This window comes from Condylura cristata, unplaced genomic scaffold, assembly GCF_000260355.1.
Source record: "Condylura cristata isolate star-nosed mole 26May11 unplaced genomic scaffold, ConCri1.0 scaffold00016, whole genome shotgun sequence".
Classification (NCBI taxonomy): Eukaryota; Metazoa; Chordata; class Mammalia; order Eulipotyphla; family Talpidae; genus Condylura; species Condylura cristata.
Genome location: NW_004567117.1, coordinates 8,823,915 through 8,847,064, shown reverse-complemented (window position 1 = coordinate 8,847,064; position 23,150 = coordinate 8,823,915). Strand labels below are relative to the sequence as shown.

At 40.1% G+C, this 23,150-nt stretch overlaps 1 protein-coding gene across 5 annotated transcripts in view; it reads right to left on the bottom strand.

The window, feature by feature from the left end:
* The window catches only part of DLGAP1 (discs, large (Drosophila) homolog-associated protein 1), a 504,048-nt gene that overhangs the window by 34,183 nt on the left and 446,715 nt on the right, over window positions 1-23,150 (bottom strand). For all 5 annotated transcript variants that reach the window (XM_012725915.1, XM_004683753.2, XM_004683755.2 and 2 more), the window contains 2 exons: window positions 20,128-20,501; window positions 10,043-10,134 (listed from right to left, as the gene is read on the bottom strand). In XM_012725915.1, the coding sequence (XP_012581369.1) occupies window positions 10,043-10,134; window positions 20,128-20,501 (466 nt within the window). The remainder of the gene's footprint in view (window positions 1-10,042; window positions 10,135-20,127; window positions 20,502-23,150) is intronic.

The following is a 23,150-nucleotide window of genomic DNA, read 5'->3' as shown; positions in this document are numbered from 1 at the left end:
GGAAGCGGCTTTAGATTCTCAGTGCTGTGCTTTAACCCGCTGCGCCACCAGGGAGGGCCTCAATTAACTTTTAAAATTATCAAGAGTGCAAGGGATTATACCTCAGCTCTTGTATGCATTAAAAATAAGTAAATAAATAAAATTATCAAGGGAAAAGTATGGACAAAAATTACCTATTAATTTATGGATGGAACTATGGGATTTTACTTTATTTCTGTAATTTATAAATTTTTACAATATATAAGTATATACTATTTTCCTTTTTATTATTCAACATTACATAACTTTTACAGAAAATGATAGTATTTAAGATATGTGCTATGTACGCATGTATAATAACTAAGTACTATACATACTACAGATAGCACTTAATAAGAAATTATTTATAAAATATAGAAAAGATGTATATAGAGAAATATATGTCTACACATGGTTTTTTCAACTATTCTAAAGCTTGTCGCAATTTGTACACTGTTACCCTCAGCAGTTTTCCTCCAAGTAAATTTACATACTGCTTTTAAAAAAAACACAATATTCTGCATCTTTGCGTCCCCTCTTGGAGTTTAAGAGTCACTAAGTATGTGACAAAGTTTAGTTTGAGCCACTCTACTGCAACTGTTACTTGGAAGAAAGGGAAGTTCCCCGGGAGCCTCTTAGTTTTCTCACCTTCGGAAATAGAAAGGGTTGGTTTCCCAGATTTCCTAATTGTCAGCTTGAAAGACAAAAAGACTTCATGCAAATTCCTGGGGAGGAACCAAAAGGGTGAGAAAGAATGGGGACCGGATGCTCTGGAGGACCGAGAGCCCTGGCTAGGGGAGTGTCCTGGGGGAGGTGCTGTGAGATTGGCCTGTATATCACCACACATACGCCGCGTGGATGCTGGCAAACCCTCCTGGTCCCTGCCCTGTAAAAACAGGAATAGGGGAAAGATAGCTAAAGACTGATGGAGCCAAGTTTCCCCGTAAGCGTAAGAGAGCAGTCTTGTCTGAAAACCACACGCATCATTCCTGTCTTGGAGCTCCCTTGGCATTTTACTAGTGACCGCGAGGCAGAATCCCTGCATAGTCCCCGGGGGAGGTGGCTCTGGAGAATGAACAGATCACATCAGCTAGTGGTGGCAGTTTGAAGATGTCACAGATGCCTGCAAATATACCAGAAAACTTTTTAAGACTCCATTAAAATCCCTCGTCTTGAAGCTGAGTACCTACTTGTACTTTTTACTTTTACTTTTTTTTTAGATTGGTTTGAGCAGAACAGGCATAACTACTGAAATACACTGCTGAAGGGAGCAGCGGGCGGGTCAGGAGGGTCTGCCAGCCATGTGGGTCACCTCCCTGGTCCGGAATTGAATTCTTGCTGCAATGGCCGCACAAAGAACGTCATAGTGCGCCACTAGGGAGGGTCCAAGTTTATTTTACTTTTTAGTAATGATTTACTAACTTATTTCTTTTGCTTGATTAATAACACCGAGAGCCCCTATATTTAAATCCACCCCTTTATTGAAAAATCAATCAGGTAAACTTTGCTGTGTTAGTTTTGGTTCCAAATTGTGTTGGATTCAAAAGGTGTTAATGAATCTTTTGTCCTGTTACAGTGTTTTATTTAACTTTCCTCTCTGCTATCTCTTTCTTTTTTGGGTTTATTTTCTTTCCTTCTCTCCCTTTTTGTTAAGTTACTATTGTTTATCACTCTCTTATTTGCTAAAAGAAGAGATGGATTGTTCTGGCCAATCAATGTGGAAACAACAGTCTCATCTTCATCACTAGGTAATTAAAAAAGAACCCCCCAGCTATCATTAAGTAATCTCATCTGTTCAATTTTGCTTTTAAAGATCCTATCTAAATGAATTACAAACAGCAAAGTTATAAAAAGAATTATAATTAGAGATAGAAGATATAAATAATCCCTGCCAGTTTGACAATGGATTTCTTTGGGAGAGTTGAAAACAGCCATTAACATCAATTTAAATGCTTATTTACTTTGCAGAAGTTAACTACAAAGTGATCTTTGAGGAAAAGTATGTTTTGGTAAATTAAGTACCCAAACTGGGTCTACCAGCCCTTTTGAGTGATGGATTTTTAAATACATCATTTAGTTTACTGAGGAATTGACCATCAAATAAGCTTCAATAATTCATGAAGAGTGGGTCATTTGAAGTTTTGGTGATGCTATTAGGTATGCCCAAATATACCAAATGAAATATTTAGCACTCCACAGTGTCAGGGTGTTAATTTGGAAAGGTAGAATATGGTGTTACTTTGGAAATATTTGAAGTGAAATTTTAAAATTGAGATAATTTTCACATTTTAAAAGACAGTTTATTTATTTATTTATGCATACAAGAGGTGCAGGCCAGAAGTGCAGGGGGTGAGAGGATTCACCAGAGAGAAGTAGGGAGCAGAATAGGTGGATCAACTGAAATACACTGCTGAAGGGAACTGTGGGGAGACAGGAGAGGGCTGTTTTGTCATGTGGGTCAGCTCCCTGTCTGGGGATCAAATCGTGGTGCAGTGGCTGGCTGTGGACAGCTTCGTAGTGCTCAAGTTTAACTCTTTGCACCACCAGGGAGGTCCCAATTTTCACATATTTTTAAGGAAAAGTTGACACGATTACTTTGTTGGGCTTCAGACTATAGAGACTTCCGATGGGTCCATAATCAAATATGAAACACATTGCTTCCTGTGTGTCATGTATTTTTCTGAAGTTTTATATATACGAAATGACATTTCCCCAGTAAATGTTTATGTGATTTTCTGCTCTTGGATTTTTTTTTTAGGATTTATTTATTTATTCATACAGAACTGGGGTACAGGCCAGAGATGCAGAAGGTGAGAGGAGCAGAACAGGCCAACTGACAAAGTACACTGCTGAGGGGAGCAGCGGGCGGGTCAGGAGAGGTCTGCCACTCCATGTGGATCTCCTCTGGGGCAGGCGGGGATTGAACTCATGCAGAAGTGTCTTTAGCTTCTTAGTTCAGTGCTTTAACCCTCTGCGCCACTAGGGAGGGCCTCTGCTCTTGGATTTTTTAAAAAATCAATAAACTATTTCTAGAGCAGTTTTAGATTCACAACAAAATTGAGAAGAATGTAAAATAATTCCCCATACAGCTTCTCTGAACCATCCAGAGTTCAGAGATTTAGTTAGAGCTTGCTTTTTTTTTTTTTTAATGCATACAAAAACTGGGGTGTAGGCCAGAGGTGCATGAGAGGATTCACCAGAGAAAAAGTGGGGATCACAACAGGAATATTTACTGAAATACATAGCTAAGAGGAACAGTGGGGTTGGGGTGGGGCAAGATGTGGCATGTGGCATGTGACCAGGATCTAACTCAGGCCTTACAGGTGATTGTGTGAGACAACCCCCAGGCTATCAGGGAGGCCCTAGAGCTTACTCTTGATATGAATCACCCAATGGGCCTTGCAGATGCATAAAGGCATATATTAAACATTGTAGTATTGTATAGAATAGTTTCATTACCCTAAACATTGTCTGTATTGTGCCTACTCACCCCTCCCTTTTCCAACCCTTGGTTCCAACCCTTTACTGCCTCCAGAGTTTCCTCTTCTCCAAAATGTCATTTGTCATAGTTGGAATCAAATAGCAGGTAATTTTTTCAGATTCTTTCATTCAGTAATATGCATATAAATTTCCTCCATCTTTTTGAGGCTTGATGGTTTTTTAATAATGCAAAATAAAACTCTGTTGTCTACATGTACCATGGTTTATTTATCGATTTACATACTGAAGGAAATCTTCCTTGTTTACGAGTTTTGCAATGTTGAATAAAGTTGCAGTAAACATCTGTGTGCAGGATTTTATGTGGTTGTAAGTTTTCAGTTCCTTTTGGTAAATAACAAAAAATACTATTGCTAGATTTCATGGTAATATTATTAAGAAACTGTCAAACTCTCCCAAAGTAACTACCATTTTTTCACCAGCAATGAAAGAGAATTGATGTGGTTCCCTAATCTCACCAGCATTTAGTGATGTAAATGTTTTAGATTTTGGACATTCTAGTAGTGAGCATTGTTTTCACTTCTACTTCCTAGTGACATATGATATATTGCCCCTCCCCCCACACACGCACAGTGATTGCCATTTGTATATATTTGGTGAGTTGTGTTAATTGATCTGCTGCAAAGGTCTTTTGCCTTTTTTTTTTTTTGACAGGTTGTTCCTTCTTTTATTGAGTTTTGAGACTTTTTTTGGAAACAGTCCTTTATTTGATGTGTCTTGCAAATATTTTCTCCCAGAATGAAGCTTATTTTATTCTCTTGATATTGTTTTACACAGAGACATTTTTTATCTTGATGAAATGCTTGTTATTTCCTTCATTAATTGTATCTTTGGCACTGCATCTAATTTACTCTTCTAGTTTGTTAAGGGAAATAGAGATGATTGATTATGTAGATCTTCTGTTGTAATACATACACTCAATGCTATAAATTTCCCTCTAACTGCACTTTACACAGCTTCCCACAAATCTCGGTAAGTTGTATGTTCATTGTTTAAAACATTTTCAAATTTCAAATAAGATTTCTTCTTTCACCTATGTATAATTTGAGGTGTGTTTTTAATCTCCAAGTAACTGTAACTCTCTGTTATCAATTTCTAGTGTAAGTCTATTGTGGCCAAAAAGTAGACACTTACAAATTTTATTTATTTTTTATTTTAAAGATTTTATTTATTTATACATTCAGAACTGGGGCACAGGCCAGAGGTACAGGGGCGGTAAGAGGATTCACCAGAGACAGAGTGGGGAGCAGAACAGGCCAACTGACAAAGTACACTGCTGAGGAGAGCAGCGGGCTGGTCAGGAGAGGTCTGCCGCGCCATGTGGGTCACCTCGAGGGCGGGGATCGAACTCAAGCTGAAGTGGCTTTGGCTTCTTAGTGTTGTGCTTTAACCCACTGTGCCACTAGGGAGGGCCTCAAATTTTATTTTAAAAATGTGTTAAGATGAGCTTTATGGTCTGGAATGTGGTCTGCAACTTGAGAAGAGTGAGCAATCTGCTGAAATAGTCTGTAGATATCAATTATATTCAGTAGTTTGATGGTGCTTGATATTCAATTATATGCCTATTGATTTTTTGTTTATAGCTCTGTTTATTCCTTTTATTCCCCAAATTCCAGGTTTTGTTTTGTTTTTTTTTTTTTATGGTTTCACTATCAGAACCTACAAAATCAGATAGAGAAATCCTTAAAGAAATGATAGTGATATTTCACTTAGGGAATAAAATACTAAGAATTATTACATTTTTTTAGAAAATTAGTTGTATAGGCTTCTCTTTATCCTGATAACCTCTTTGCTCTGAAATTTGCTGTCTGAAATTAAGGTAGTGATTGCTGCTTCTTTGTTTTGGTTAATGTTAGTGTGGTATATTTTTCTCCATGTCTTTACTTTTAATCTGTATGTGTTTATATTTAAAGTGGGTTCCCTGGGCCTCCCTGATAGCACAGGGAGTTAAGTCTCAGCTCTATGAAGCTATCCACAGCCACTGCAGCACAAGTTTGATCCCTAGCTAAGGAGCTGACCCACATGGCACAGCAGACCTCTCCTGTCCCACCCACTGGATATTTCAGTAAATCCACCTTTTCTGTTTCCCACTCTGTCTCTGGTGAAAACTTTCACCCACTGTACCTCTGGCCTATCCCCAGTTCTTGTATGCAGAAATACATCTTTAAAAAAGGAATTTTTTTTAAATAAATATTTTTTTTAAAGAAATAAAAAATAAAGTGAGTTTCCTATAGACAACACAGTTGGTCTTGTTTTTATCACTCTGACAATGTTTAACTTCTAACTGGTGTATTTAGGCCATCGTGTTTAAAACATTCTTGATGGATTGATAACTACCATACTTGTTACTGTTTTCTATTGCATATTATAGCTCTTTGTTTCTAATTTTGTCTTAGAGAAGGAAATCGGTAGTCCTCCTTTCTTAGTATATCAATTATACTTAAAAAATAAAAGATTCCTTTTAGGGGCCTCCCTAGTGGCTCAAGGGTTTACAGTTCAGCATTCTGAAGCTATGGGAAGCCACTGTTTGAACCCTGGCCGGGGAGGTGACCCAGATGGTGCAGCAGACCCCTCCTGGCTCTCCCACTGCTCCCCTCAGCAGTATGTTTCGGTCAATCCGCCTGTACTGTTGCCCACTCAGACTCTGTTGAATTCTCTCCCCCCGCCCCTTCAGCACCTCTGGCCTGTACCCTAGTTCTTGTATGCATTAATAAATAAATCTTAAGAAAAAAAAAAGATTCCTTTTCGTGATTGTCCTGGAGTTTGCACCATGCATTTTACAATTAAACCAGGTCGACTTTCAAATAGCACTATGCCACTTAAAGAATAGTGTGAGTACTCTCTAATTACTAAATATTCCTAATTCCTCCCTTCCATTCTTTATATCATTGTAAGTTACTCATTTCATTTATACACAAGCACACACACACACTTGATAATATCATTGCTGTTATTACTTTAAACATTCTTTTATTTGTTAAATCAATTAAGAAAAGTTAAAGTTCTTACTCTATCTTTACTTACTCCCTTTCTGATATTCTTCCTCTCTTCATATAGATCCAAGTTTCTGTCCTATGTCATTTTCTTCTCTTAGAACTTTTATTTCCGCAAAGCAAGTCTATTACTGCTGTTAATGACAAATTTCCTTAATTTTTGTTTGTCTGAGAGTGTTTACTTTCCCTTCACTTTTGAAGGATAATTTCAGAGTACAAAAATTTAGGTTGGTGCTTTCTCTCAACTATTAAATATTTAATTCTCCTCTCTTATTACTGACATGTTTTCTGATAAAAAGTTATATGTCTGTCTATGCTTCCTGCTCTATAGGAAAGACATTTTTTCCCCTCTGATTTCTTTCAGGATATTTTATTTTCTTTGAATATGATTTCCAAATATACTATACTGAGCATTTATCCTGATTGGTCATGTCTGAGTTTCCCAGATCTTGGCTTGATATCTCACATTAATTTGGAGACATTCTCAGTCACCATTTCTTCAAATATTGCTTCTGTTCTTTGCTTTCATTTCCTTTTGGAATTCTCAGTCTGCATATATTTGTTATATATTTTTTATAACTTTTGGATATCCTGGGAATCCCCCCCCCCACCCAGTTTTTCTCTTCTTTGCTTTTCAGTTTGGAAGTTTTCATTGTTATATTTCAAGTGCAGAGATTTTTTTTCCTCAGCTGTGTCTAATCAACTAAAGAGTCCATCAAAGCCATTCTTCTCTTCTGTTACAGTGCCTTGATCCTTTGCATTTCGTTTCTCTTCTTAGAATTTCTGTCTCTTTGCTTACATTATTCATCTGTTCTTGTAGATCTACTGTTTCCATTGAAGCTTTTAGCACAGTAATCATAGTTTTTTATTTCATTTCTGGTGTGCCAATTACAACATTCTACCATATATGATTCTGTTTCTGATGCATGTTAGTCACTTCAAATTGTTTTTTTTTTAGCATGTCTTATAAATTATTGTTGAAAGGTGGGCATGATATCTCAAGTAACCAAAAAACTGGTGAATAAGCCCTTAGCAGTGTGGTGGCCAGATAAGGGGTGAAGAGACCGTGCTATAGTCCTATGATTAAGTGTTTGCCTTTGGTGAGCCTGCGAATCTCAACAGCACTTCTCAGTTCTGCATCTGTCCCTGTTCCCCATTCTGTAGGCCAGGATGACTGGGGGAGGGGGGACTGGAATTTTTATTTCCTTTGTCTCCCATGGAAGAGGGGGGAGCTAGAGTTGCGTATTTTCTTACCCCCAGTGTAGGTTATAATTTGATAAAACCCAATAGCTTTGGCTCTCGTGAATAGCATCCCCAAAGGTCTACTGCTAGGGGCAGAATGCTCTGACATATTTCAAAAATGGTTCCTCTCCCCCTACGAGAATCTTGGAAGGATTTTTCTCTAATGTTCACTGTGAGGGTATGGTAGAATTCCTGGATGTAAAACTCACAAAAGTGTGAAGGACGCTCCATAACTGGAGCCCCCTGAACATTTTCATTCTTAGATTTATCCACATTGAGCTTCCAGAAATTCATGAATTAAATTTAGGTTTCCTTCTCCTAGCACTGGTATCACAAAGGATCCTGCTCATGGATTTCTGTTATAGGAATTATAACAGAACTTGCCATTATCTGTACTTATTAGTCTCTCTAATTTTCTGGGCAATGATTTGTACCTTGATTTTATTACTCTGACGGATTTAAGAAGAGTTGCTGATTTTTCAATTTGTTCTTAAGACAGAGTGGTGGATTTCTAAAATCCTTATATGCTGTACTTGAAACTGTTACTGTCTTTTTATATGTAAGGAAATTAAGGCACACAGATTTTTATCAAGGCCCCCCAGCTAGAATGTGACAAAGTCAGGATCTGAATGTAGGTGTTCTGGTTCAAAAATCTGTGTTCTTAACCCCTACACAACTGAAGAAAACAAACTGGTAGGGATGGTAGAGAAAGGAGGAATGTGTTTTCACATCCTAAGTTCTTTCATGGCTACTAATTTTACAATTTAAAAAAATTTCTAAAACAATTAAGGAGGGCTCTCCCTGGTAGCACACCGGATTAAGTCTCAGCACTATGAAGCAATTCCAAGGCACTCAAGGGCTAGTGTGATCTCCTGTCAGGGAGCTAATCCACAAGGCCCAGCAGACCTCTCCTAGATCTTCCCCTGCTCCCCTCAGCAGTGTATTTCAATCCATCTGCCTGCTCTGTACCCCATTCTGTCTCTGGTGCATCCTCTCACCCGACCCTGAACCTCTAGCCTATACCCCAGTTCTTAGATGCATAAATAAAATACCTCTTAAAAAAAAAAAGAACACGTGCCAGAGGGATTGTCTTGAAGATAGTGATTACCAAAACTTGAAGTCATTACAATAAAGGCACATTTTAGAGTAAAAGAAAAAAAAGTCACTGGTAAACCTACCATGTATAAATATTACACTTCAGTCCTTATCCATTTTTATGAATATTATACATGGCTATCCTGTATGCAACTTTTTCACTTATCTGTGTATTATGAGTATTTTCCCATGTTTCTAGATCGTCTTTGCAAATTATATTTAAAAGCTACATATCCTGTTTTGGTGATGCACTAGAATTTACTACAGCATTGTTTTACTTTTGACATTTAATAATTAATAATTTTACATTGTCAAATAATGTTCCACAATTGTTTTCCTCCCACTGATTGAATTCATTCAGAATAGTACTGTGTGTTTATTGGATCAGTGGGTCTGGGTAGATGTATAACTATTGTTAATCTTTATTGTATTCCTTTCTAGAAGGGTTGTGTCAATTTTCTGGATTTCCAGCATTATAAAGTTATATTAAATATAATCATATCAAAATATTATATGTATATATGTGTTGAAAACCTCTTTAGATACAAATGCAAAGACAGTATCAGAAAACCATAAAAAAGGACCCCTTCCATGAACTGATGGATGACCCCGTGTCAGATTTCAGTTTGTGTCACATGAAGTCTCACGTAGGGAAGACAGACCATAGATATTTATTGACTGCGTGGCTGATGGAGGATAGGCAAACATATAAATGGAAGTCTCACTTTAGGTACTAATATTCCAGAATAAGCTTATTTCAAAGTGAAAAGTGCAAGCTAAACAAACTAATGATTCAGGATAATGATCAGGAATTTTCTATTTCCTCGTCATTCATTTGCCCATTCTGCATAATACACAGGTATTATTAAATACTAGAACTAAAAAAAGCAATATGAGAAGCCCTCTTCTCTTACAAAGGCTACAGTTTAAAGTGGGAAGGTTTTCATTTTCTAAACAGGACTAGTGTGGAATAAAATATTTGCACAACAGTATCACACAAAGTGTACATGAATTGATGTGCTTACCCTGCCATTAAATGAAGTGGTATCCACATTTATGGGGGGTGGGGGGGAGAATCAGGTAATATCGACTCAAGCTTATCCTCTCAAAAGTTAATAGAAAACATTAGTATACCTTGTTGTTATAGCATGGGAAAATGCTGCCAACATCAGGATGGAAAATGCTCATGGACTTACCACTTCTCTTCTTCTACTTGTACTCCCACGGACTGGAACTTACTCGGTGCTTTATTTTCCCCTGTCTTGTCAGGTTCTTCAGCATCATCCACCTGAGGAAATGATCAGATAAGTAGAAATACTCTGGTTTAGTCATCTTGCCTGAAAAACAACTTGCACGTTTTATCAGAAACATCTATAGTATTACTGGAATGTGTTGTTATTTGTAACCTTTTGTTCAGTATCTATATATATGGTGAGAGTCACTACTCTGCTGATCTTCATAAAATGTAATTTTGTTCATTCTCAAGGTCTATGACTCCCCTCTAGAGTTGTCAATCAGTATGTACTATTAGCACCACATTGGGAGAACTACATGAAGGCCTCCCTGGTGATTAAGTCTCAGTGCTATTAAGCACGGTTAAGCCACTGCCATGCTTCTGTTTGGCCGACCCAGGAGGTGACACACATGGTGCAGCAGACCTCTCTAGTCTCTCCCTCTGCTCCCCTCAGTAGCATATTTCAGTAGATCTACCTGTTCTGCTCCCCACTCTGTCTCTGGTGAATCCCCACACCTCTGGCCAACACACCAATTCTCCTACACAAAAATAAATAAGATCTTAAAAAAAAAAGTTTCTAGGCCCTCCCTGGTGGTGCAGAAGGTTAAAGCACAGCACTAAGAAGCTAAAGTCACTTCTTCATGAGTTCGATTCCCGCCTCCAGAAGGTGACCAGATGGCGTGGCAGACCTCTCCTGACCCGCCCACTGCTCCCCTCAGCAGTGTACTTCATAGATCTGCCTGTTCTGCTCCCCACTCTGTCTCTGGTGAAGCCTCTCACTGCCCCAAGCCTCTGGCCTGTACCCCAGTTCTGTATGCAAAAATAAATAAATCTTAAAAAACAAACAAACAAAAAAACCAGTTTCTAGGTTATTTAGGGATATTAACTTCATATAAATAAACTTTAACACCAAATTGTCAAACCCTTCCTTCCAGCCTCTACTAAGTGATAAAACTCACATAGAGATTTTTAAAAAAAGATTTATTTATTTATGCATACAAGACTTCGGGTGCAGGCCTGAGGTGTGAGGGTGAAGGGAAAGAGGATTCACCAGAGACAGAGTGGGGAGTAGAACAGTCAGGCTGGCTGAAATGCACTGCTGAGGAGATCAGTGGTAAGGCAGAAGAGTTCTGCTATGCCATGTGGGTCACCTCCCTGGCAGGTCAGGGATTGAACTGGCCCTGTAGTGGTTGGCAATAACTTAATAGTGCTGTGTTATAACCCCTACACCACTAGGAAGTGGTGTATATATATCTTATATATTCTTTGTGTAGCTCACTCCTATTGCTTAATACTTACTATAGTGAATGGAATATTTTTGTACCATTATAATTTATTAATACATACAAGTAAATTGATTTCTCTATTTTATCTTGCATTCCTTCACTCTGCTGAGTCTGAATGGTTTTTCAGCTGTTTCCATTATATTTTCTAAGTGGGCATGCAATTATAAAAATTTTCCTCTGTCTTTAGTTTGTTAACACCAAATTTCACTTTTTTGCTTTGTGCCTTGAATCTGAAAAATAGGAATTTTTTCTGTGGTATTTGACTCTAGTTAAAACAGCTGACATCTCACCCTTAGACATAAACTTAATTTGGCTTCTTTTTTATTTTTTATTTTTTTAAAGATTTATTTATTTATTCATACAGAACTGGGGTACAGGCCAGAGATGCAGAGGGTGAGAGGATTCACCAGGAACAGAGTGGGGAGCAGAACAGGCAGATCGTTGAAGCACACTGCTGAGGGGAGCAGCGGGTGGGTCAGGAGAGATCTGCCACACCATGTGGATCACCTCCGGGGCAGGCGGGGATCGAACTCATGTGGAATTGGCTTAAGCTTCTTAGTGCAGTGCTTTAACCTGCTGCGCCACCAGGGAGGGCCTTTTTTATTTTTAAAGATTTATTTATTTATGCATGTAGAACTGGGGTACAGTCCAGAGGTGGAGGGCCAGTGAGAGGATTCACCAGAGACAGAGTGGGGAGCAGAACAGGCAGATCAATGAAAAGTACACTGCTGAGGGGAACAGCTAGTGAGAGAGGAGAGGTCTGCGGCCATGTGGATCATCTCCAGGCTTGAACTTGAACTCTCACCAAAGCAACTGCTGCTAGCTTGCAGTGTTGTGTTTTGACCCATTGTGCCACAAGGGAGAGCCTTGATTTGGTTTATGTATATTTTTTAACCATATTCATATTTAAAATAATTTCTGGATTTCACTATGTACTGTATAATGTTAATGTCTACTGTCTCAATTCTTATCTTATTGATTTGTATTTTCTCTGTCTCTCAAACTTGTCCACTTTCAAAGTCCACTTATTTGGGCTTTCAAAGAACCAATTTTGGTTTAATATCAGTTCTACTTTACTTGATGACACTACTGTTCTGTAGTATTTTCTAATGCATCATTAGCAACTTCTACCTACAAATCAACCTAATGTTCATCTTTTGTTCTTTTTCTTAATTTTGCAAATTGAATGTGTCATGCATAATACTTTTTGTTTATATATGAAAGAACATACAGCTCTGTTTCATCTAACATCATAGCAATGACCACAGCTCATAGCAATATTTAACAGGGTTCTCGTAGTTATGTAATATATTTCTAACAGTCATCTCAAATTTCCTCTTTAATGCAAAGAAGGAAGATCTTTTCAGAAAATCTTTAATGGTTTCAAAAGGTTTGATGTTATATGTTTTGTGTTAATTTATTGTTTCAGTGTATGATGACTGGAAACTGTGTTGTAATGTCCCTTTTGTCTTTTTAATCCACTCAAATGATCTCTGTAGGTTCTTTAGTTTTGATTTGAAATAAGTCTCCCTAAGAAATCTTTTTTCAACACTTCAAGGGCATTGACATGAAATTTACAAAATTTGAAAACTAGACAAGGAAAAATAAGTTGGGGCCTTCCCTGGTGGTTCAACCGGTTAAAAGTACAGCACTGTGAAGCTATCTGAAGTCACTGAAGCACGAGTTCGATCCCCCACCAGGGAGCTGACCCACATGGCATGGCAGACTTCGCCTGACCCACCTGCTGCTCCCCTCTGCAGTGTATTTCAGTACATCTGCCTGTTCTGCTCCCCCTTCTGTCTCTGGTGAAATCTCTCACCTCCCACACCTCTGGCCTGTACCCCAGTTCTTGTATGTATAAATAAATAAATCTTAAAAAAGAAAAATTAGTTCATTATACTTGTTAAAGTATGATAAGCAGGTTTTGTTCAGCAGGACCATCATCACAGGTATAGGGAACACTGCGATGGGGTTTTGTAGTAGGAGAGAAACTGGGCTCAACTCAACTCCAAAGATAACTAGATAAAGTAGGAACTTGTACCTGAGGAACAAAGTTGGGGTGTGAGTGAATGATACTAAGAGGAAACCTTGGGGAGAAAGGGATTCTGTCTAAACTGACCTAGCAGGATTCTTGCTGAAGACAAGCCAGTGTGATCAGACAAGTCTGGGAAAGTGGAAGATGAGTAGTAACTCATCAGATACTCAAGGAGATCAGCTATCATGGGCATAGAATTCTGGATAAACAGACTCAGCAGGATTTTTGCTAAAATTGGGCAATACAGACTGACATGGAAGTACAAAGTTGAGGCCTACTTGGGATGAGAATTCAGAGGAGACTAATTAGAGTTTGGGCAAGGAAGTATCTGTCAATTCAGTCTCCACAGTTTTCCTTTATCTTCTTGAATCAGCGGTAACATGACCTGCCTGACCTGCGTATTTCTCAAAGCCTCCTTTCAAATCAAAGTAACAATTCATTTGGTTTGTACTGTTCTGAAATTGTTCATTCAGTTTGACAAGAGCAGTTTTGCTATTTGCAGTTGGACTAACATTTTCATGCAGGATATGAAATATATCTCTACACATTGAAGTTAAAGGGAATAAATAATTGAATCTCAAAAGAGTGTGGTCTCAATAACTTAACTTTCTTTCATTTTTAATTCAAAGAATGAGAAAAGAATCACATTATACGTAATAACATGAAGATTAAACTTAAAGGTCCTTTAGATTTTGCAACATGAGCTAAATAATAATAGAAGGAAGTCACATCTATTATTTGGAGGAGGCAGGGCTAGGGTCTGATACTTGTTAGTTAAAGGCAGGGCTAGGGTCTGATACTTGTTAGCTAAATGCATCTATAATTGAAATTACTCTTGAAAGACTAAAGATGCTGTAGGTAATGGTGCTGCCGACTCCCTTTGGGGAACAGAGTTTGAGGTAGAAAAAATGGGAATTTCATATTGTGTTCTGCATAGTTTTATATAATAAGAATCCTTTACAATAACATTACATTCGTGTGTTACTTATTTTATCATTATTAATTTTAAAGATTTATTTATTTATGCATACAGAGCTGGGGTACAAGCCAGAGGTGCAGGGGCAGCGAGTGGACTCACCAGAGACAGAGTGGGGAGCAGAACAGGCAGATCAATGAAGTACACTGCTGAGGGCCAGTCAGGAGAGGTCTGCCACACCATATGGATCATTTCCCAGGCCGGATCAAACTCACACTGAAGTGGCTGCAGCTAGCTTGCAGTGCTGCATCCTTACCAGATGTGCCACCAGGGAGGGCTTATTTTATTAATTTAAAATTTTATTTATGCATACAAGAACTGGGGTGTAGGCCAGAGGTGTAAGGGTGAGAGGATTCACCAGAAACAGAGTGGGGAGCAGATCTACAGAAAAACAATGTTAAGGGGAACAGCAGGAGAGAAAGGAGAGAGGTCTGCTGGACCATGTGGGTTGGCTCCTTGGCAGGGGATAGAACTCATGCTTGATAGCGCTGAGACTTTAACACCTGCGCCACCAGGGAGGCTTTGTGTTATCTATTTTAGGGGAAAGCATTACTATTAACATTGTCCTGACATTGTAGAAGACATATTTTTGCAATGAGACTCTAAGTTCCAAGTAATCTAGTTACCTATTTCTTCCCACCTGCCCAACATTAGAATATCAGAACAGCACTAGATAAATTAAGTTGACTTAACTTTTGGACCATATTACATTAAAATCAACATTTCTAAATGTTCTAGAATCATTTAGTGTTATGAGATGTTTCACTGGAAGAACACGGACGCAACGTTGTCTATTCACTCCATTCACCTTAGGCTTTTAGAGGAAAAATTTGTTTGACCAAGTGCATTAAAATGCATCATTCTGGCGGCTTACTCATTGTCTTGCATCTCTAAGCCTACTTTCACCACCCATCTGGTCCGTGGCTTGATGGGGGTGGGGAGGGAACAGAACTCGGCAAACTACGTTTCCCAGATTTCTTTGCTGGCTGTCTTTCAATTCGGTCTAACAAAGGAAGGTAGGAGGAGGGGAAGGAATTCCTTCCTGTTTCCATCTTCTGCTGGTATCCCTCCAGGATAGGATCACAGCTGTGTCTACAGTCTTCACCGCCTTTGACAGTTGAATAGCTTGGTAGTAGCTGTACCCTGCCCATGCCTGGTCTGAGGAAGGCTGATCTTACTTTCCTCTCAACAGTAAATTCTGTTAAATCCACTTCCCTCACTCCTTCCCCTCCTCCTAGGAGTGGTTACTGCTCCAGCCTCCTCATCCTATAGAACCCATTTTGTGTATTGAACTTGATCTGCTTGAGAAATAAGCAATACTTCTGTTTTCCTGAATAAGAGTCTAACTTATTCCATATGACTATATGCATATAAAATTAAAATGCTTGGCCCTCCCTGGTGGCGCAGCGGGTTAAAGCGCAGCACTGAGAATCTGAAGCCACTTCCGCATGAGTTCAATTCCCGCCTGCCCCGGAGGAGACCACATGGCGAGCCAGACCTCTCCTGACCCGCCCGCTGCTTCCCTCAGCAGTGTACTTCGTCGATCTGCCTGTTCTGCTCCCCACTCTGTCTCTGGTGAAGCCTCTCACCGCCCCTGAGCCTCTGGCCTGTACCCCAGTTCTGTATGAATAAATAAATAAATCTTTAAAAAAAAAAATTAAAATGCTTACTTAGAATGTCAGCCAAAGTAGAATGTTGCAGCCTTATACTATGGAGTAGTATCAAATTACCCAATGAAACATTTTAAAAGATGCATGGTCAGTATTTCTTTTCTTAACCATGATCTTCAGTGTATACAGAAAAGGAGAAAGAATGGAAGCAGGCATCATAAGCATCAGAATGAATGCACTGTACTCTGCTCCAGCTTCATCTATCCAAGCTCACATCTTATTTGCATCAGAGTGTTTTCATCTTCTAAGCTTTAGCTATTCCATGTAAATTTACCTCTGTACTGTTACCACTTTTGCTAGGTCCATATATGACAAACCTCATCTCTGTTGTATGGTACCTAGGTCAATCTACTTAAATTAATGAATTTAATACTTTTAATACTCTTAAGGAAATTGAATCTGTCCTTAAAAAGTTGAGAAAGACCTTAGAAGGTGATAAACTTTCAGTATATTTAGCTAATTGTGATTTTTTTTAACTTTAAATATATTGTGTGCATTTTTTCATCTTGGTTGTTTTCCCCATGAGCTTCCCACCACCAGTTCACTCCTGTGCCATCACCATAGTTCCATGCACTCTTCCCACCCCAATTTTGATCCTTTTCCCCTCTGCACCCCATAAAATGACTCTCATTATAATTGTTCGTTGTTTTTCGCTTCTACTTTGTTACAATTGTTTTTCCCCCTAATCTCTTAAGTGCCTATTATGAGTGAAATCTTCCACTTTCTGGCTTATTTCACTAAACACAATCCCTTTCAGTTCCATCCATGTTGCTGCAAAAGGCATGAGTTTATCTTTTGTGATTGCTGATTAATAGCCCATTGTGTATATATACCACATCTTCTTAATCCAGTCATCTGTTTTTGGGTATTTAGGTTGATTCTACATCTTTCCTTTTGTAAATAGAGCTAGCTAATTGCGATTTTTAAAGGCATATAATATTAATAACAACTAAAGCTAATATTTTTGAGCCATTGTAATGACAATCTATGCCTGAATCTTACACCTCTATGTCAACTTTTACTACAACCTATAAAGTATTCTATGATATAGTGACTATGATTATTCCCATTTTCCTGATGAGAAAACTGAGAGCTATTATGTGATTGACCTAAGTTCACTCAGCTTGTAAAACAAATGATATAATATTAATGGTGCATTATGGATTAAATTAAAATGTCAGGGAAAGCCCAGAAACTCTGATCTTAAAGGAGTTCTCATTCTAGTATCATATATTTTGGGGCTAGGATTACTGTATAATGAAATTTGATAACTACTTTGCATCTTTAATTTTTACCTGCTTATTTTTCTTCAGCAACGAAGTAGTATAGCATGGTTATATTATACAATAAAGTATAATTTGAATCACATAGAATATGTGACCTTGGGCAAGTTACTCCACTTCTCTGAGTCCTGATCTATAGGGTAGGAATGATAATACCACCTGTGTTACATAGTTTGTTGTGGAGCTAAATGAGAAATCTTGTATATTCAGTACTTCATATAACTTCTACAGCAGTAAACAATGATTGCAGGAAGAATATGAACAGTTTTAGGAAAATATCTAAATGCTTAAGTAGAGTTGGATGATCTTTGAGATAAAAACTTTCTTCCCGGGCCCTCCCTGGTGGCGCAGCCAGTTAAAACCCAGCACTTAGAATCTTAAGCCACTTTCCCATGAGTTCGATCCCCGCCTGCAGGGGTGAGGGGGGGGGTGGGTGGAGGGGTGGGGATGGTGGTGATCCACATGAGGCAGACCTCTCCTGACCCGCCCGCTGCTCCCCTCAGTAGTGTACTTCGTCCATCTGCCTGTTCTGCTCCCCACTGTGTCTCTGGTAAATCCTCTCACCACCCTTGTACCTCTGGCCTGTACCCCATTTCTGTATGAATAAATAAATAAAATCTTTAAAACAAACAAACAAACAAAAAAACCTTTCTTCCCAAAACTGGGCCCTCCAACAGGGGAAAAAAAAAAACAACAACAATAAACAACTATATACCAGAGACATTTTATGGGGGTGGAGTGGGGAATGGGATAAAAAACAGGGGGGTGAAAGTACATCACTATGGTGATGGCACATGGGTCAATTCCCTATGGTCGGAAGCCCACGGGGATTACAACTGAGATAGAAAAAGGCACAAAATGATGTAAAAATAAACTAATAATAATAAAAAAATTGGGCCCTCCCTGGTAGTGCAATGTGTTATAGCACGTACTGCGAAGCTATCTGTAGCCACCACAGAACAAATTCAATGCCCGGCCAGGGAGGTGACCTACTTGGCCCAGCAGACTTCTCCTGTCTCTCCCACTGCTCCCCTCAGCAATGTATTTCAGTGGATCTGCCTGTTTTGCTCCCCACTCTCTCTATGGTGAATCCTTGGGCCCCTGGCCCATACCCCCAGTTCTTATATGCATAAATACATAAATTTTTATTTAAAAAAACAACTTCCTTCCGAAAATTATATGTTGATTTCAGAACAGTTTCATCTTACTGGTTGAAATATAAATACTTCATTTCAAGTAATTATTTAGAGAGTAACCTATAAGACCAATCATCCTAAATTGAAATTCCATACCTCCCAGGAGCTGGGTTTTGTAAACTCAATCCTGGAATAAGCCTCTGAGGGAGAGATGAGGAAATAGGCTCAAGGAGATTAAGTAGGATAACAGAGAACCTAAAAGTGGACTTTGCAAGATGGGACTGTGAAAATGCATCATTGTTATGAAAATGTGCCCCACAACAGACTTTTATATGCATCTCAGAGATGGTGCAGTGTGGATAGATTTATTGGACACAGCATCAGGAAGTTATTATTCAAAGGGCACTTGCAGAATGATACACCACACAAAAATAGAAGGAGGTCCCTCCCTGGTGGCACAGGGGTTAAAGTCAGCAATATCAAGCTATCACCAGCCACTGCAACATGAGTTCCATCCCCAGCAGACCTCTCCTGTCTTATTCCTGCTGCTCCCCTCAGCAGTAGTCAAGCCACTTGTTCTACTCCCCATTTCCTGTCTCTGGTGAATCCTCTCACCTCCTGCACCACTGTCCTATACCTCAGTTCTTGTATGCATAAACAGATCAATCAATCAGTCACTGAAAAAATGGGGGGAAAGGACATATTTCTCCATTGATGGGAGATTTCTAGCAGGGTAAGCCAAGCTGAATAGATGCAAAAAAACAAGGATCAGTTTGATCTTATCTTTAAGAGGCAAAAACAGTGAACTGAAATGAGAAGCCTGCTGAGTTATCTACCACTTTTATGAAATGCATGGCTAAATAGCCCACAATTATGCTGAAACTGCTGTACATTCTTTTCCCATGATGCTAGGCCACGTTATTGCTTTCCACACTATCAATCACTTTGGTCTTACTCTCCCACTCCCACATCTATGCGAAATGATTCACATTTTTGTTCTCACATGGTTACTCAATAGTGTTGTACATACTGTAACACAGCCAGATAACCCTGGTTATTCTTGGATGACCACTCCTTTTTTTGAGAACTAAAATATGCTTTAAGAATTGAGGGCATCAGGGCCCTCCCTGGTGGTGCAACAGGTTAAAGCACAGCACTGTGCTTGAACCTAGCTGCAGCTTCAATCCCCAGCCCTGGAGGTGGCCCACATGGCACAGCAGACCTCCCCTGTCTTGCCTGCTGCTCCTCTCAGCAGTGTACTTTGTCCATCTGCCTGTTCTGCTCCCCACTCTGTCTCTGGTGAATCCCCTCAATCCCCAGAACCTCTGGCCTGTACCCCAGTTCTATACCAATAAATAAATACATCTTTAAAAAAAAAAAATTGAGGGCATCTTATGTTTGATTGCCCCCATGTTTTCAGTCAACATTTGATTCAGAGAGCAAATATAAAGGCTGCCAATAATGTCTGCAAAATACCTTTAAAATTTTTAAAAATTTCATTTCACAATGTAGAGTGTATAAACCCAATAATCTGAATATCTGGCTCTCCGCAAGCTGTTTGGCACCCAAAATGGCAGGATGGCAAAGCTTCTGGGGGAAAAATAGCGTTACATTTCTTTATTGGGGCTTCTACATCAAAGGCCAGAGAGGGAAGGTGTTACCTGTATTCCGATAGACAGACATCGATTTTTCTTAAAGTGATCCTTCTTCCTGTCCTCTGTAGTGACAGTGGCTATGGTGGTCGTGGTGGTGACCGTGGCAGGGTGGTTGCCCATGTGTTGGCTGGCAGGGCCGTGGATCTGGGCATTTGCAGCTTCGATGGCGGCCGTCAGAGCCTTCATACTGTCCAGGCTCTCCGTGGAGTTGCTCAGTCCAGACTGGCTGATAATATCGCCTCGCTGGCCCTGGCCGTCCATGTAGGCATCCTGGGCCGACTCTGTGCTACTCTGGGCTGTGATAGAAATGAAAGGTTTCGTGGTAGTTCTGGGTGGGACTGGAGGTGGTGTCTTCTTATATGTTGTAATGCAAGATGACACTGGAAGACAGTGAAAACAAAGACACTGTGATTTCTGCGTGGGGTTTTAGTTGCTGATATTGTAAGTGACATCCATTGGGAATCTGGGCACATGAAACACACAGAGACATTTACCATGAACACAAGTCCACTGAGAGAGTAAGTGAGCTCCCTGCTCAGAGGGAATGTTTGCTCTTCTAGGAGGTGACACCCCATCAGACTGAGGGGAGAAAAGACTGGAAAACAAGAACCTCTGACACAGAAGTTTCTGAATTGGAAATTAATATTGAATCAACATAAAATAGACAGGACTCGCCATCTGTCGAGCTCTCCCCCCGCAACAGTGCACCACCTTGAGAGAAAATACATCCCCACGGACAAGACCAGAGTATGTTCTCCCTCCTCAGGAAAAAATTAGTATAGCTCATGTTAAATGGGATAACATATCTGAGAGGATTCTAGTGTTTGGAAAAAGAAGGAAGCAGGGAGGTGATGAGCATGGGTTCAAATCCTAGTCATGCTTGTGGGGAGGAGAACTGGCCTCCCATAGCACAAAGTCACACCTTTCTGCACGCACTGATTTCCAGTCTCTGTCTCTTTGTCTCTCTGTGTCTTTCTCTTCCTTCCTTCATTTCTTCCCTTTCCTGGATAGGTGCTCTCTAAATAAATTTTTGTTGTCGTTTTTTGAGAAGTCCACACTGAGAGGGAATATGTGACAGCAATGTCCTGTGTTGTAAAATAAAGACTCATCCTAGTTTATAAATCTCTTCCCCTCCCTCCCTCCCACTTGCCTACTGTCCCCCCCCATCCCACAACCCCTGTGGGGGGAAGCTAGGGGGGGGGGAGGGTTGTCTACAAGCTTGCTCTCTCAAGTGCTGTCCTTCAGACAACCTGAACAGCTCAAGGACTGGATCTGCAGAGCCAGGCTCCCACTTAGGACCTAAGTGCTTGAGCCCTGCACGGCTGCACTGAAGCTGCCTCCAGCCCCTCTCTCCAACCATCTGTTTATAATGCTCAGGGTTTGGAAGCTTTACATCCTGGTTTTCGCATTGCTTTTGCAGAGAATGATGTAGAATAATGCAGATCAAAAGAATTAGTAAGCATCCAAGTGGGAACTCCCAGCCAGTCAAGAACAATTGCTTTGCAGCTTTCTGAAGACTTCTGCTTAGTCCTCTAAAAAATAATTCCAACTATTGTTTCCCTTGCTTGGCCTACCCTACCAGCAGGCCTTTTCACCACAGCTGGTGTCACCTGTTGTTACACCAAATGAAGCAGCCTGACCACAGGACCCCATCTTTCCATCTAGGGTTCCAGCAGTGCTCCAGCCATCTCTCAGAACTACTGGCTTCAATGTTCAGGGTCTTTCCTGAGGCCACTCCACAGAAGTCTCCTATAAGAACAATAAATAGAAGGATCCTATTACGTGTTCCTGCTGGTCCAATATCCAGTGATTTGGACTCATTTCTTTTACCATGAGAGAGATAGCGACAGAAAGTTGTTGGGGTTTATAGGGTTAAAAGCTCAGTCTCTTTCTGGCTTAGCAGATGGGGGAGGAGAAGGACAAGGACCAGCAGCGTTTTGATCCGATAAGGGGTGTGTGTGTGTGGGGGGGGGGGTAACTGAAATTACCATGGGAACCAGGCCCGGAGTCCTTGGGTGAGGGGAAGAATCAAAATGATTGTTATTGAAACAGGGCCATAACGCCCACCTGTGGCCATCAAAGGCTGATGTAAATTCTCAAAGATGCAGGAAGTAATAGGCGCCTGACACTTGAGTAGCTAGCACAGCACAGACCTGTGTCCTAAGTCTAAGAAAGCCCACAAGTTCAGCGTCCACACGGTGCTTCAAACTTCCCTCACTCACTGTGCAGACACTCTCGACTCGCCCCTGTTTCTTTAGCAGGGTGATCAATAAATTTGCCTTTTCTACTTTCCCTACTGTATCTGGTGAATTCGTTCACCCTGCAGCCCCAGCAGCCCTTCACAACTGCTTGAGTTCCCTCTTGCAGCAGAACTGTTTGGCAACTTCCCAGGGATTGCCCGAGAGCTAAAGGTAAAAACATACAGACGTCACATCACAATATCATATGTGCTGGATGGAGGAAGGGATGTTAATTTCATGTAAATAATCCAAACACCTGGATGCGTGACAGGCAGAGGTATACCCAAGAAAGTCTGGGTATCTTCACGAGCATCTTCACTTGTGAACAGCGCACAGCAACACGCGGTCATGTGGCCCTGCAGGCTCCCAGCCCCCTAAGGTGAGAGCTATCTGCAGTACAGCCTCATCTCAGGTTCTCCAGTTAGGCCCCAATGAACTGGGGCTGAGGAATAGAACATGTGCTTTGTTGATATTTCAAAACCTCCGTCAATTCAGTTTTGTAACTGTAAAATTAAGGCCATGGAGCAACAAATGCCTTGCTTCCGTAGGATTGAATGAAAGCAGCTCAGTCTCAGACGAGCATCTGAGAGGCTGGAAGCGAGTGGCCATATCTAGAAGGACTAGGTCCTTCTAGCCAAGTTTAATGAAACTCGATCATTGTATTATTTCTCCTAAGCCAAGTCTTTATAATGTAAACTCACTATTTTGTTGAAAATGGATTCTCAGAAGGTTTGGCCCACTCATATTCCAAAGGAAATAGATGACACATTCCAACATTCAGTGTCTGAT